The 15,227-nt window shown below is 38.0% G+C and overlaps 2 protein-coding genes across 2 annotated transcripts; one reads left to right on the top strand and one right to left on the bottom strand.

The window, feature by feature from the left end:
- Positions 1-438: 438 nt before the first annotated feature.
- Positions 439-12,878, bottom strand: LOC147180551 (protein ABHD8-like). Its single transcript, XM_086094522.1, has 5 exons — positions 12,565-12,878; positions 7,292-8,076; positions 6,230-6,400; positions 4,943-5,159; positions 439-3,631 (listed from the first exon to the last, which is right to left on the bottom strand). Exons 2-5 carry the CDS (start codon positions 8,065-8,067, stop codon positions 3,419-3,421), a joined length of 1,377 nt encoding a protein of 458 aa, XP_085950648.1. The 5' UTR covers positions 8,068-8,076; positions 12,565-12,878; the 3' UTR covers positions 439-3,418.
- Positions 12,879-13,919: 1,041 nt separating this feature from the next.
- On the top strand, positions 13,920-15,001 carry mrpl34 (mitochondrial ribosomal protein L34). The gene is made up of 2 exons (XM_086085719.1): positions 13,920-14,081; positions 14,574-15,001. The coding sequence occupies exons 1-2, from the start codon at positions 14,026-14,028 to the stop codon at positions 14,878-14,880; spliced, it is 363 nt and encodes a 120-aa protein (XP_085941845.1). The 5' UTR covers positions 13,920-14,025; the 3' UTR covers positions 14,881-15,001.
- Positions 15,002-15,227: the final 226 nt, after the last annotated feature.

Here is a 15,227-nt window from a genome sequence, read left to right as displayed (position 1 = left end):
TCCATACATAATGACCTCCCAGCTGTGTTATTGACTTGTCATGGTGTGGTGGCAATGATTTAGAGGATCAGGTTATTTTCGCAATGTGATAGAATACAGTTGATGATATTGCAGCATTTGTTCCAATGTGACCAAAACCACTAATTACTTGATGAGTTATACAATAATGTAACGGAGTTCCTCATATGGGGAAAGTAATTAAATTCGATTATTCCGTTACTAGAAAATGTATGTCGTTATTCCGTTCATAATCCCTTCCCGGGATACTTTAAGTGAGTTTTTGCAAAAGTTTGCAAGTACCATGGTTGAACTTTTTGGGCCCAAATTCCAAAAGGTATGTTTGCCAAAAACAACACTGCTCACCACCATAAGAATAACATAGCTACTGTGACACATAATGGTGGCGGCATCATCTATCTTGTAACAGAAACACCCCAAGACTGTGAACATCATTTTTATTTCATGCCAGAAAAGGCACATTCATACAGTGACTCCGACGGTGTGGATCGGCTATACGTTGTTTTATGCATCCACAATCAAGCAGTGCATATCTTATGATTCCCATGAATAAATGCAGTCAAAACATTAACACATTTTGTTAATCACAAGAAGATATAGCACACTGAAATCACTTACAATAAGTATGCACACTTGTAGCAGAGGAGGAAGTACATGTGCACCCTGTAGTCCATACAGTTTTACTGACCTTTAACATCAAAATAGACATGTAGGACAGAACGTTACATCGGTAGCATTGTTGGTTTGGGGGGAAAGTCCATCGCGATTCAATTATATCTGAGTTCTTCACAATTCCACTTTGCTCTCGTTGCATAAAACGTAAGTTACGACTTAGTTCTATTTCGTCCCTCCCGACCGCCAGATGGCGGTGCTTCAAGCACTGAATGTTCCTTGCGCATGCGCGAAGGGAACGTCAGTGCTTGAAGCACCGCCATCTGGCGGCCGGGGGGACGAAATAGAACTACTCTTGTTTGAGTTTAGTTTATTAAAAGGACAGTGTGCAGTAAAGATGGTTGCACCAGATTTAGCACAATGCTACTTTGATTTGTTTTGGTTGACTTAGATTTGATTTGATTTGAAGCACTGTACAACCAGTTTCAAAACCACCATGACACCTTCCGCCATGATAACCCGCCGTCAGCAGAGATCATAAAAGACTGTGCTTTGACTGGTACTTTACTGTCCCACTATGAGACAAGTCAACACCCATGAATGAATGTCTTTGAGTGAGCAAAAGGCTGAGATCATTTATTCTTCTCGCCGCCAAGTGGGTGGACCGGAGAGTTTGCATTCGTCCGCCAAAAGACACAAAAGCTCAAAGCAGTTGTTACGATTACAAAATGATGAGGCTACGGCAGCTTGTGGGATTTTAGAATGAATTCAAAAATACAGTGATGCCTTGAGAGATGAGTTGATTTTATGTCACTATACTCGTATTTGAGTCTTTGGCTATAGACGTCAAAAATTAATTTGAACAATTTATATAATTTTTTCCCACTTTTGTGAGAAAACCTAGATTTTTTTTAATTGTACATTTAGAACAGGTATAAAATTGGTGAATAATCGTGAGTTAACTAGTGAAGTCATGCGATTAATTATGATTAAAAAATTAATCGCCTGATGCCCCTAAATTTTAATAATCTTTTCTTTTTTTTTAAAGAAAAATGAAAAGTTTATTGAAAAAAAAAATAATTACTTTTTTTAATTAATAAAAAAAAAAGAAAATATGATTAAAAATTAGGGGTGTCAGATGATTAAAAATTTTCATAAGTAATTGCATGACTTCAATAGTTAACTCACGATTAATCACAAATTCTATATCTGTTCTAAATTATTTTTATTTTTAGGTTTTCATACTCTTGTTAACAAAAGTAGGAAAAAATGTTAAACTAATATAAATAGTTCAAATGATTTTTTTACGTCTATAGCCGTCAATGGCAGTGAATGAGTTAAGAAGGAAATTTGCTTGGTTAAGCTTTATAAAAACATACAGTATTCATATAATTTGATAGAATGTAAAGAATTACATAGTTTGTGCCTCTTAATTAAATCCTTGCAGCTCCTTCTGGTGGGCGCGATTTGGCCACCAGGGGCAGTATAATACATGCAGACACAAGTGAATAACAGTTACTCTCATGACTCTGTTAATGCTAGTCATAGTAGTCATTATTTATAGGAGATAAAAATAAATAAAGTGCCCGTGAGTGTTATTATTTTGCCTGTCTACATCTTCATGCAATATTTGGGTTTAAATAGGTGCCACATAGATGCTCTTATGGCATTTGCCATTAAGCGTTAGCATTAAGCTAGCAGATTTACGTGGTTTTGTACACAAACGGTAATTCTCTTTTTTTTATGTTTAGTTTGAGAGGTAAACTTCAACTGGGAGCGGCAATAACGAGCGTGAAGCCTCTATTTTGAGGAATGGTTTGCTACCTGCCAAATTGCTACTTGTTGTGGAAACTCTTAAATAAAAAGAAAAAACTCTTAAATCAAGTCGCTCGCGTCGCAAGGCATCACTGTATGTAAGACAATTGCAGCGCCTCAATACTTTTCTTTTGACATTATATAATACTGAAGAAATTCATTTGCTTATATTTCGTTATATACTAAATATTCATGCAACAACATAGCCTTTAGGTTGTCACTGTCAGGCGAAATCCTTGCAAATAGATCATTTTTCTGGGATTATTTAACATTGTATTGGTAAATAAAGCTCTTTTTTTTTATAACACTTTAGAATAGTTAACTTGTAATAATAGGCCCACTTTGGGACGTACCAATTGTTTTAATTTGTGAAAAATAGGCTCCGCCCATCAACAAAGATATGTGGACAATATGTGAAAAATGTGCAGTATATGAGTTCAAATATGTGTCTGGGTCGTTCTGTATTCTAAGTAAACGTTGCATAATTAGTATCGCTGTCCGTCCAAGATTTCCACTGGACATCCACACATGTAAGCTTGAGCCAATTTTGAGCGTGTAACCTTTGCACTTGCAGCATTTGACACGATATAAAAGACGCAGGCAAAGAAACCCGCGCTCACATTTCATGACTTTTGCGTGTCGCTTTCTGAGAAACACGACACACTCATGACACGACTCGTAACTTCTGACCTCCAGTTGTGCGCACAAAAACGGTAATAAATAAAAAGGCCCGATGAATTGATCTTTGCGTCTCTCATCTTTATGTCCATCCATTCATTGTTGTCTGGTTGGCAGTGTGCCATTAGTCCAGCTTTATCTCCGAGCACCAGCGGCCGCGCCTCATCCTGGAGACGCGGCCTTGTATGTAACAGCTCTCAGCCCGGAAGCAGCCTGAAGGACATTTCGACATCAGCCCCCCCAAAAAAAGGCCATCCGCTTCATTCCTTGACAAGAACCTCAAAATCCTTGTTGGTTATTTGTCCGTGGACTTGTTGATTCTCAGCGTGTGGAGTGCGTCACTCGATGCGGCGCACTTCTCGGCCTCCGTCTTGCCGCAGTCTTTTTTGGACACGTCGGGCTCCCATAGAAAGAACTCGTGAAGGAGGGTGTTGACCGTGTCGGGACACTCCATCATCACCATGTGGCTTCCTTCCTCGATGACTTTTAGGAAGGCAAATAGGAGGATCTAAAAAGGGAAACAAACATGAATGCAAATAATACACGAGTGAGCACAAAAGGGTTTGGGGCTGTTGGGTGACATTTTAGAATGAAATCTTTACAGGTGAATTTAATTTGACCGTCGCTAAACTTGTTTAACTTGTTCAAGGGTTTTTTGCACAATCTCCACAATGGAAATTACACAACGGGCATTTCATCCCTGAAATGGACACCAACTTCTAACCCGGTCTGTATGTAAGCCCATCCCTGACATTATTTATTTATTTAGTTAGTTATTTTACTGTAAAAGTTAATTTTAGCTGGTGGGATTTTTTTTTTTTATTGAAGACCATTTCTATGGAAGTGTATTGCATCCACTTATTTTTGGACGTTTTTTTTTTTTTTTAAATAACTATTATTTATTCTTTCTTTTTTTCAAGGTTTTTGTTGTTGTTTATTTTTGTTTTATGGATTTTTTTTCTTTATTTTGAATATTTTCTGTGTTTCGGAATATATAGTTTCTGGTTTTCTTTTCTGTTTTTCAGATTGTTTTGTTTGTTTTTTAGAATATTTTTTTTCTGTTTTTCGAAATTATTCTTTTTTGTTTTTTGGAATACTTTTTTTTCTAATTTTCAGAATATTTTTACCTGTTTTGGGGATTTTTTGTGTGTTTGTTCTTCAGAATATTTTTTTCTTTTTTTGGGGGCGGGGGGAATATTTTTTTCCGTTTCCGTTTCTTGAAATAATTATTTTCTGTTTTTCGGAATAATTCTTAGAATATTTTTTCCCAGTTTTCAGGATAATTTTTTCCAGAATATTCTTTTTTTCAGTTTTTTGGGAATATTTTTCTCCCCCGTTTTTGTATTTTTTTAATGATAGAAAAACGACGAAAAGAAAATATATTCCAAATAACAAAATTTAAAAAAAATCTTCAACCCACCCCTCACCCCCCCCAAAAAACGATTTTTTTTTCTTCAAATGAATGCAATACGCTTTTCGTAGAAACAGGCTTCTGACAGTTAAAGAAAATTAAAAATCCACTGTCAAAAACAGGCTTCGAGTGGATTTAATAAAGAAATATGGTGGAAATGGGCTTCCGTATTCCTGTGACTCTTCCAATCTCCACTTAATTTTGTTGCAACCTGCAGATGACCCGCGGCTGCAGATAATATCAGTAGCCATTCCCTCTAATTGAACCAGGAAATGGCTCTGTTGGTCCTTGCTGTTCCTTAACACGGAGTTGAACGACACGACTCACTATTGAATCAGCTCTTTGTTAGAAAACAGCAAGTCGTGCATTCAAAAGACAAGATCCCAAACTTTTTGTGAGTACTGGTACCTCTGCCATGCGTTGGTCCTCATCCATGGGCACAAACTTGTCACACATGCCGTGAACCAGAAGGATGGGCACAGTGAGCTCAGCATGGTAAACCTCATCACCTTCAGGCCAGTACTGGCCGCTCATCATGGCACGCAGCACGAACGGGGACACGTTGAAGGCGTTGCCCTGCTTCAACAGCTGCTTTTCTTTGGCACCCTGGTGGGCAAACCCAGCTCTTGAATTGGAGGGGGAGAAAAAGGGGGGACAGATTGAAAATTAAACTTGATGATGTCGCGTTGCTGTGACGTGTTATTCAAAGCTAAAGAAGTCAACTTTGTAATCTGATGTTTGTGCCGAGCGAGGTTATTATAGTTAACTAAAACGAATGAAAAAACTAAAACTAAATGTCGAAAAAACAATTTTGTTAATGAAAAAAAAAGCTTTTTAACTCATTTATTGCCATTGACGGCTATAGACGTCAAAAATTCATTTTAACTATTTCTATTAGTTTAACATTTTTTTCCACTTTTGCTAACAAGAGTATGAAAACCTAGAAAACAATTATTGTAAATTTAGAACAGATATAAAATGTGTGATTAATCGCTAGTTAACAAGTGAAGTCATGTGATTAATTACAATTAAAAAATGTAATTGCCTGACGGTCCTAATAAAAAAAAAATTAAAATAAGGGGCATTTAATCGTAATTAATTGCATTGACAATTCTACATCTGTTATAAATGTACAATAAAAAAATCTAGGTTTTCATAAAAAAAAAAAAAGTTAAACTAATAGAAATAGTTCACATGAATTTTTGACATCTATAGTCGCCAATGGCAGTGAATGAGTTAAAAAATGAAGTTTATAAAACTAACTAAAACTATAATTAGAGCAAAAAATGTCCTTAGTTTTAGTCTTTGGTAATCAATTTAATGCATGAGCCTTTGGGGATGATTTATTTTGATATTAACCGGGATAAGGACATTTGAAAGTGTCTCACACAAAAGTGACGTCATCTAGCAGCAGCCAATAGAAAAGCACCTTCAGATGACGTTGCTCCCATGGTGTTTTTTTTTATTTATATTGCGCACAAGTAATACACATTTGGGGAAAAAAACTAAAACTAATACTGAAACTAACTAAAACTAAGCATTTATGAAATAACTCAAACTAATCAAAACTAACAGAACCACCCTGAAAACTCATTAAAACTAACTAAATGTAAAAAACAAAACTCAAAACGAAATAAAAATGAACTAAAATGAAACATTCCAAAACTATAATAACGCTGGTGCCGATGAACTTACTTGAGGAAACTCCAGGCCAAGCACGGGGACAGACAGTGGAGGACACAAGATGGCAGCTGGAAGATGGAACAGAGGCTAGGCTCCAAGGCTGTGGGACCACCTCCATTGATCATCACCACCTTGTGGACCAGGTCAGGATATTCGTGGGCCAGGAACGTGCAGAAGGACACCCTGTGGGACGCAGCGTCAAGTTGCTACTGACTCGAAGGAACGCGGTCGCTCGCTGAGACTTTGGGGAGTACTTAGTTGGTTTCAAGACTATTTCATTATCTTTACAGGAATATTTCAGTACATTTTAATCAGTATTTATTTAGGTAACTTTTTAGAGAGTATTTTGTAGTTAATACAAAATAGATAATAAGCAACTATTTCCCAATATTTAAGAGTAGAGTAAGTAACTTTTAGTGTATGTTTAGTAGGCGTGTGCCGAAAAAGCGATTCTTATAAGAATTTAGTACAATTCAAAATGGATTTTAAATGCCCCAAAATCGATTAAAAAAACGTTTTTTTTATTCCCTTTGTTTGTATGTGCCTTTATTGGGAGCGCTGTTCATGTTGTACTCGATTTGGCCACTGCGGGGCATTGTGATGGGCCATAAGGGTCCGTGCCAGTCCAAGGTTGGATTTTGCTTTGCTTTTTAATTCTGCTACAAACACCGTTCAAACAGGAGCCCGTTTGAAGCGATATGTCAGCGCATCCGCCATATTGGACGTGGCAATTGTATTTGCCATTAAATCGGCAAATATTTAGTAAGCTTGGGTTAGAATGGGATAATATAATCAAAAGGTGATGGTTCCCTATTAATCCAATGAGTTGTGGCTTGATGACACATCTCCAAGGATGAACTGAATGAGGCATCTTTTCAAATAGCTTCACTTTGCCTCATCCAAAATGGCTGCGGCGTCAACGTACTCACCACGGCGTTGCTGTCAACTATATGTGTATGCACTGTAAAAATGCTGGTCAGCGGGCGCCATTCAACGGATGGATGCAAGGCAGTGCTACGTGAATCCACCCCCCCCCCCCCCCATTAAGCCGGGGCTCTGCTCTGCTTGACTCACCCATAAGAGTGGCCAATGAGGATGTTGCGTTTCCGAGCGTATCTCTTGAAGATGGCGCGCAGGTCCTCGGCCAGGGCGTAAAAAGTGTACGCCGCCGCAATCTGCGGGGCCGTGCTGGCTCCGTGTCCCGCCAAATCCGGCGCGATGACCTCATAGCCCAGCCTGGAGAAGAAGTCCAGTTGACTGCTCCATATGTCCAACGAGCCTCCCACACCGTGCACAAAGAACAGCGCCACATCCGAGTGCGTCCCCTTGCAACTGGAGATCACCCTCTTGGAGTCGATCAGCACGGTGCGCTTTGGCTTCCGGCGTCGGCGGCGAGGAGGCGGGGCGGGCTTTTGGTCGCCAGCAGGTGGCGGTACGGCAGGCGGAACGGGTTTAGGGTCCGGGGAAGATGCCAGTTCTTTGTAGTCGGCCAGCTCCACCTCTACGGTACTGCACGGCTCCACGTCGCCGTCCTGACACTGAAGGATCTCCGAGTGCAAAACATCGCCAAGATTCTCGATCACCAGCTGGCCGTTGCGATACACCGTGATCTTCCTCTTGCAGTGGACGCCGCTGCTGGCGTTGGTGTCGTTTTTAGGCTCTCGGGCCGCGATGTGCTCGTCGACAGGCTGACGCTCGGGGACGATGTGACGGACTCGCAGGACCCGTCCGGGTTTCACCTCCACGAACTCGAAGCCGTCGGAGGGCTCCGTCGACTCCAGTGGTAAAACGAGACGGGCGGCCTTCCCAGTTAGGCAGCAAAGTATTCCTTCTGTGATAGTGGTCAGCATGGTGACTTCCTGCGGGAACAACAAAAACTGCACATGATTTCTGTGAAAAATATTGAGTAGAGACAAATAGGCCTACAGTAAAAAAATAAAATAAAACAACTTCATGTACTATTGAGCTACTTGCAGACTACTTTTTTTTATTTTTTTTATTAGAATATATTTTTAATTAGAAAACTGCTCACTTGGAAATGGATGTCACGCCAATACAACAATTATTTTATGCGTACATTTTTTAGCTCTTTTTCTCTTGACAAGTAAAATCCTTCATTGTCCTTCATATTGAGTAGAGACAAATAGGCCTACAGTAAAAAAAAAAAAAAAAAAATGCATGTACTATTGAGCTACTTGCAGACTACTTTTTTTTATTTTTTATTAGCATATATTTTTAATTTGAAAACTGCTCACTTGGAAATGGATGTCACGCCAATACAACAATGATTTTATGCGTACATTTTTTAGCTCTTTTTCTCTTGACAAGTAAAATCCTTCATTGTCCTTCAAATTGACAACAAAATGATGTCCGGTCTTCAAAAAGCTCATCTATTACACTCACCTCAAAACAAAAAGTTGGAAGCTAGGCAAAGAGACAAATGGGCCACGGGACTAACTACACTGTCTAGTCTGGTGTCTACAATGTCATTTAAGACTCAACATTCACATGCTGGACTGACACATGTTATTTATAACACTTCCCTTTTAGCATAGCCACATTTGGATATCCTGTATAGATACTACCAGTACAAAAATTTGAAAAAGTTTCTCATTCAATAGCTTATCTGTAGTGAAGGACTGATTTTTTTTCATTTCCACTTAATTTTACTGATGCTCAATAGTAGTTATTGCATGAGGAGTAAATTTGCACGAGTTAGGCCTAGTCCACATAGGTCAGTAATCTTTACTATTAACTCATTCACTGCCATTGACGACTATAGACGTCAAAAATTCATGTGAACTATTTCTATTAGTTTCACATTTTTTTATATTTATATTATATTTATATTTATAACAGATATCAAATTTGTGATTAATCGTTAGTCAGCCATTGAAGTCATGCGGTTAATTACGATTACAAATCTTAATCGTCTGACGCCACTTATTTTTTTTATATTTTTTTTCTAAATTAGGGGCGTCAGCCGATTAACATTTTTAATTGTGATTAATCACATGACTTCACTAGTTAACTAACGATTCATCACAAATCTGTTCTGAATGTACAATAAAAAAATTCTAGGTTTTCATACTTTTGTTAGCAAAAGTGGAAAAAAAATGTTAAACTAATAGAAATAGTTAAAATGAATTTTTGATGTCTATAGCCGTCAATGGCAGCGAAAGAGTTAAAAGGGTTATTTTAGGCCAAATAAATAGCAACAAATCTGTCTGGAGCTGCAAAACATACGGAGAGCTAATTAGAGCTGCACAATAACACAGAAATGTACAGTGTCCAATACTTTTACATTTATTTTCTTCTACCCTTCGTCATCCATTTTTGGATTATTTTATTTTATTTTTTGTTATTTTTCCTACTTCATTGTCATACGTTTTACAGACTTTTCTGCCTTTCTGGCAAATTTCTGACATTTTGGGCAATTTTATGAACAAATTATGGTCATTTTCTGCCTCTCTTTTTTGGACATTTTATGTCTATTTTTTATTTATTTATTTATTTGTAAATTTGCTTGCAATTTTTTGATGCTTTTAGTTAATTTTTGGGACATTTTAAGGTCATTTTTGGGCTTGTTCTTTTAGTTTTGGACATTTTATAGTTCCTTTTTTAATGTTTTTTCTCTGCCTTTTCTAAAATCAGTTTTCTTAAGTTTTTGGTGGCAAGGTTGCAGTTTTCTGACTTTTTTGTTTGTTTGTTTTTAGCAATTCCAAATAAATTTTATGGTAATTTTCCTCCTTTCGTGTTTTTTTTTGGGGGGGGGGGGCATTTTATGGTTACTTTTTGAACATTTTATTTTCTGCTTTTTTTTAATTTTATTCAACTCCCTTACATTTTTGGCAATTCCAAATACATTTTATGGTAATTTTCCTCCTTTCGTGTTTTTTATTTGGGGGGGGGGGTCATTTTATGGTTACTTTTTGAACATTTTATTTTCTGCTTTTTTTTTTATTCAACTCTCTTACATTTTTGGCAATTCCAAATACATTTTATGGTAATTTCCCTCCTTTCGTGTTGGGGTGGGGGGGTCATTTTATGGTCACTTTTTGAACATTTTATTTTCTGCTTTTTTTTTTGTTATTCAACTCTCTTACATTTTTGGCAATTCCAAATACATTTTATGGTAATTTTCCTCCTTTCGTGTTTTTTATTTTTTTGGGGGGGGGGGGCATTTTATGGTTACTTTTTGAACATTTTATTTTCTGCTTTTTTTTTTATTCAACTCTCTTACATTTTTGGCAATTCCAAATACATTTTATGGTAATTTCCCTCCTTTCGTGTTGGGGGTTTTTATTTTATTTTATTCAACTCCCTTACATTTTTGGCAATTCCAAATACATTTTATGGTAATTTTCCTCCTTTCGTGTTTTTTATTTGGGGGGGGGGGGGTCATTTTATGGTTACTTTTTGAACATTTTATTTTCTGCTTTTTTTTAAATTCAACTCTCTTACATTTTTGGCAATTCCAAATACATTGTATGGTAATTTCCCTCCTTTCGTGTTGGGGGGGGGGGGGGGGTCATTTTATGGTCACTTTTTGAACATTTTATTTTCTGCTTTTTTATTTTTATTCAACTCTCTTACATTTTTGGCAATTCTGTGGACATTTTATGGTCAATTTCTGTGCCTGTCTGTATGTAAGGAAAGACGTTGCTTTCGTGCATTACATAAAAACACACTCTCACCGTCTCTAGGAAACAGTGAGAAGAGTCACATCTTTTGTTACCTGGTAACCAATTGAGTGAAGGAAAATTCTAATATAACCCTATTTGGACTACTACAACAACAAAATGTCATTTAATTTTATTTTTATTTACCCATTGTGAATGTTATGAACTAAATAGACACAGCTACTTGATGTAGATGTTACGCGTCATGTGTAAGAAAGCATCAATTGGCAGGCTGCACATTTGGTACTGAAACCTTCCCCTTCATGATAACCACACAATTGCACAAACATCAAAAGGGAATATAACAGCCTGCGACTGTAATATGTATATCTGGAGTGTCTCCCAATTCATATTTATCTAATAACATGACAAAACCAAACCAAATTGAAATATAATAATATAATACAACAGTATTTGTCGATGCCACTGACTAGAGCAGGATGTGTACGGCACAATAAACATGTGGTAACAAAAACAAAAGTCAAATTGACATCGAACACTTACATGATACCACAAACGGTAACAAAATACAGTAAACTGATAACGGTCACGTGGCCACAATTGACTCCGAGTCCCTCAACGCGTAAATTGGCTAACAGCCAGCCAACTCGACATCGTAACTCATTCACTGCCATTAATTCATAAAAATAAAAAAATTATTATTAAAAATTAGGGGCAAGAGGCGATTACAATTTTTAATTTTAATGAATCGGATGACTTCATTAGTTAATTCGCGATTAATCACAAATTTCATATCTGTTCTAAATGTACAATAAAAAAAAATCTAGGTTTTCATACTCTTGTTAACAAAAGTGGGAAAAAAATGTTAAATTAATAGAAATAGTTCAAATGAATTTTTGACGTCTATAGCCGTCAATGGCGGTGAATGAGTTAATTGCTAACTACCATGTCACTCAACAGGCTACATTTTTAAAGCCACACACATTCAAAGTCACAGATACTACAGTGTTGAAGGTGCACATATGCATATTTTGGTATGAAAAAAAAAACCTATATATTGGCACCAAGGCACCAAAATGTCGTTTTAACGCAACTACCCTGCTGACCTACTCTCAATGAATCCCACTCATCAACCCTCAAAACAAACAGACTGCACGATCTGTCCTGTCTGCACTGCAGAATAATTAGGTTGATTCGTCTGCCAGCTGGTACACCGTGTGCTGCTCTATTGATTATTATTATCATCATCATTTTAATTACTACAGCCTGGATGGGCACACATGTTGCAGCATGGCGCAGTTTGGCACCAAACGCGCCCACTTTCAGTCATGCCTAATGTCACCTACTTCTTTTTTTTTTTGGTGCCAATTCTTGCAACAATCGTGTTAAAACGCGCACGATGACTGTAATGACTCAACAATAACAACAACAACCGTCTCCAAGCCGCATACAACCGACACAGGCAATCAAGCTTAATAATCTTAATAATGACTGCGCTTTGCATGATAGCGCTGCATTTAATAAGATTAAAAAGGAGAAATGCCACATCACAGCGTGCAAGGCTGTATTACTTGATCAATTATTGATTCTTATCTTTTGTTTTTGCGCCACTATACAGAGCAGGTGCATTGTGTATTGATGCAGATGATTACACAACATTGCATTACACTGCACGTGAGAATATACCATATCCTGTGTTCTTACCTGCAGCTCAGATAGATGAAGGTGTTTAGAAGTCAACCAGATGACCGCCGAGGCCCGACAAAACCATGCATTTGATGCTGCAAAACAGTCAAACCACCTCCATCATCATTTTTGAGAAGACTATAAAATGACCGGGAAGGACGTTCGAGCGTGCATGCATAAAAACGTCCAGTTTGAATTGTGATAAAACGCCCATCACGAAAAAACTAAACAAAAAATGCAATGTTGTTGTTTTTTTTTCTTCCTCTCCCCTTTCTCGGCATCAGTCACTGCGCACCAAGGCAGAAAAAGTACCACCCAGCTCCGTTGCCTCTTTCTGCGCAGAGCCGGCTTCACTCCTGACAGGCAGCAAAAAGGGCCAATAGGAGCGAGCCGAGCGCTCCGGCTGTGGCCAATGGGAGCGCGTTATGTGCTTGTTGCTAAGGCTTGGCAAAGCAATGCAGCCTTTCCTTGCGCTTGACTGCAGGTCACGGAAAAGGACTCCGAGGAGTAAGCAAAGCCGCCATGAGGCTTGTGGTTTGTTCATTTTTATCAATAATGAACACCTGCATGATTCTAAATGATTTCCCCGTGTCTCACCTGTAAACATTTGTTACAGTGCTATCTGGCGGACAGATAGATTGGAAACAGATCGTATGTTCTCCAGTGGTTGGGATGTAAATACTTCTAATACTAAAGTAACATCTTTAGGTATCTCTCCGTTGCTCAGGGTTGGCAAAATGACCCAATCTATCTCTGATTTATGTAGAAGACTTGTGTGAAACAAACAAATAAATAAATGATTTGACTCCTTGGTGACAAAGTATCCAGCGTCTGTACCAAGTGAAAGTACAGATACTTTTGTTTAAGACAAGAAAGAAAAGTACAGGAGGCAAATGCTGGGCCACAAATACATTGTGCTCATATACACAAGGTGTCAGAAGTAGTACACATTGTCTAGATTTAAATTGAAGTATAGATATGCGTGTAATAAAGATTCTGGTAAATATGACTACTGATTCAACTACTTTCCTATTAAAAACAAAGGAAAGACTTTGAAATTTACTTAACCACAATATTAAAATTTAATTTTTACTATCAGTTATATATAATATCCTTTTTGATATCTTGGCACAACGGAAAGTAATCATACAGAAAATACCAACATTTTTTTAAAAAGCAACCTAAATTCTGGCAGGAAAATCAGGATTGAACTGAAACATGTCCTACAACAAAAAAAACCAAAAAAACAACTACAACAACTTAGAAAATTAACCTTAGCAGGGACAAATAAAATATTTCCTTATGTTTACTTTGTTACTTTTGTTGTTGTTGTATATGCAGTGGCATCCCCGGAGCTGCAGGTGGCGTCATTGTACCAATAACGCGATATTCACTTCCGCAAAGCACAATTCAGACGTAGAAGAAGATCCGTGACATTCAACGTCCACATGCCTCAGAAATTCTGCTAATTTATCAAAAATGAATACTTTACTCGCATCTTTTTCCCGTTTGCGCGGAATAACCCATTCAAGCAGGTAATGAAGCACTCATCTTATTTCCTGTAAATGTCGGAGATGTGCGTTTTAATTTGACGAGTAAGCGTAGCTTGACGCTAGCAGCCTGCCTAGTCGACGCCATGTAATTCAATGTTTACTATTATAGCTAGAGGTGAATATTTTCATTAATTATTGAATAACATACTGGTTAAGATTTACAGTAGTGCCATTCGTGTCTACCTTGCATTCTTTATTTGAAGTAGTATAATGCTCAGATTGTGCATCTTTCGCAGTCTTAAAAAAAATTATACTACTGTATTAATTAAATTGTCATGATCGCGGCCGCTTTGGCCAATCGAAACCCATGTGAACTACTTTAAAAAATGGTTGCTTTTAATGGATGGAAAATGAGTTTTACTGAACATCATTCGACATAACTCATATTTGTATCATTTGGCTCTCAGATTGTGCAGTGACCAAATTGTGTTGATGACGATGAGTACTAATAGTGTTTTCTTTTTCCTCCCCCAGCATCCCAGCAGTAAATGGGAAGTCTCACCTCCGATTATTCAGCAACTGGCTTGTTCCCAGAGCTCCTGCGGATCAGCATATGTCCAAAATAGGACCGCTTCATTCCCAAGCCGAGGGCACGGGAGTCTTCCGGCAGCTTCCGTGGCAATACCAGCAAGTGCGGACAAAGAAAAGAGGAACCGAGTATCAGCCCAAAAACCTGAAACGCAAGAGGACCCACGGCTGGATCAAGAGGCTCAGTACACAAGGAGGAGTTGAGGTGCTCCTGCGGCGAATGTTGAAGGGACGCAAATCGCTGTCACACTGAACGTCGCGGTTGGAAAGCAAGACTTTGGAGACTGTCTGGTTCTGAACTCCTGTAGGCGTTTGGCAAGAGTTTAAGAACTTGTGTATTGTGTGGAAAAGCGATACTCGGTGTGGGTTGGGCATTCGTCACTCATCAGTGACGGGTGGGGGGGGTGGGTTGGGGGGGATTGAAACTGGCCTTGAGAAGTACTGTAGGTGGATTCTATCACCAAGTTCTGTATTGTTCCTGAATGAATGAATGATTTCTTAAATGACACTCAACATCTTGGCTGTTTTTTGTTTCTTTCCTGTCTTTGTCACTGAAACTGACGGCTTGTCCTCAACGATCTCACAAGATTTAATTGAAAT

This window comes from Leptonotus elevatus, chromosome 1 (assembly GCF_054856555.1).
Source record: "Leptonotus elevatus isolate MCC_2025b chromosome 1, RoL_Lele_1.0, whole genome shotgun sequence".
NCBI classification, from domain to species: Eukaryota; Metazoa; Chordata; class Actinopteri; order Syngnathiformes; family Syngnathidae; genus Leptonotus; species Leptonotus elevatus.
Note: the sequence above shows the minus strand (reverse complement) of the source record. Positions and strands in the feature narration are given on the sequence as shown.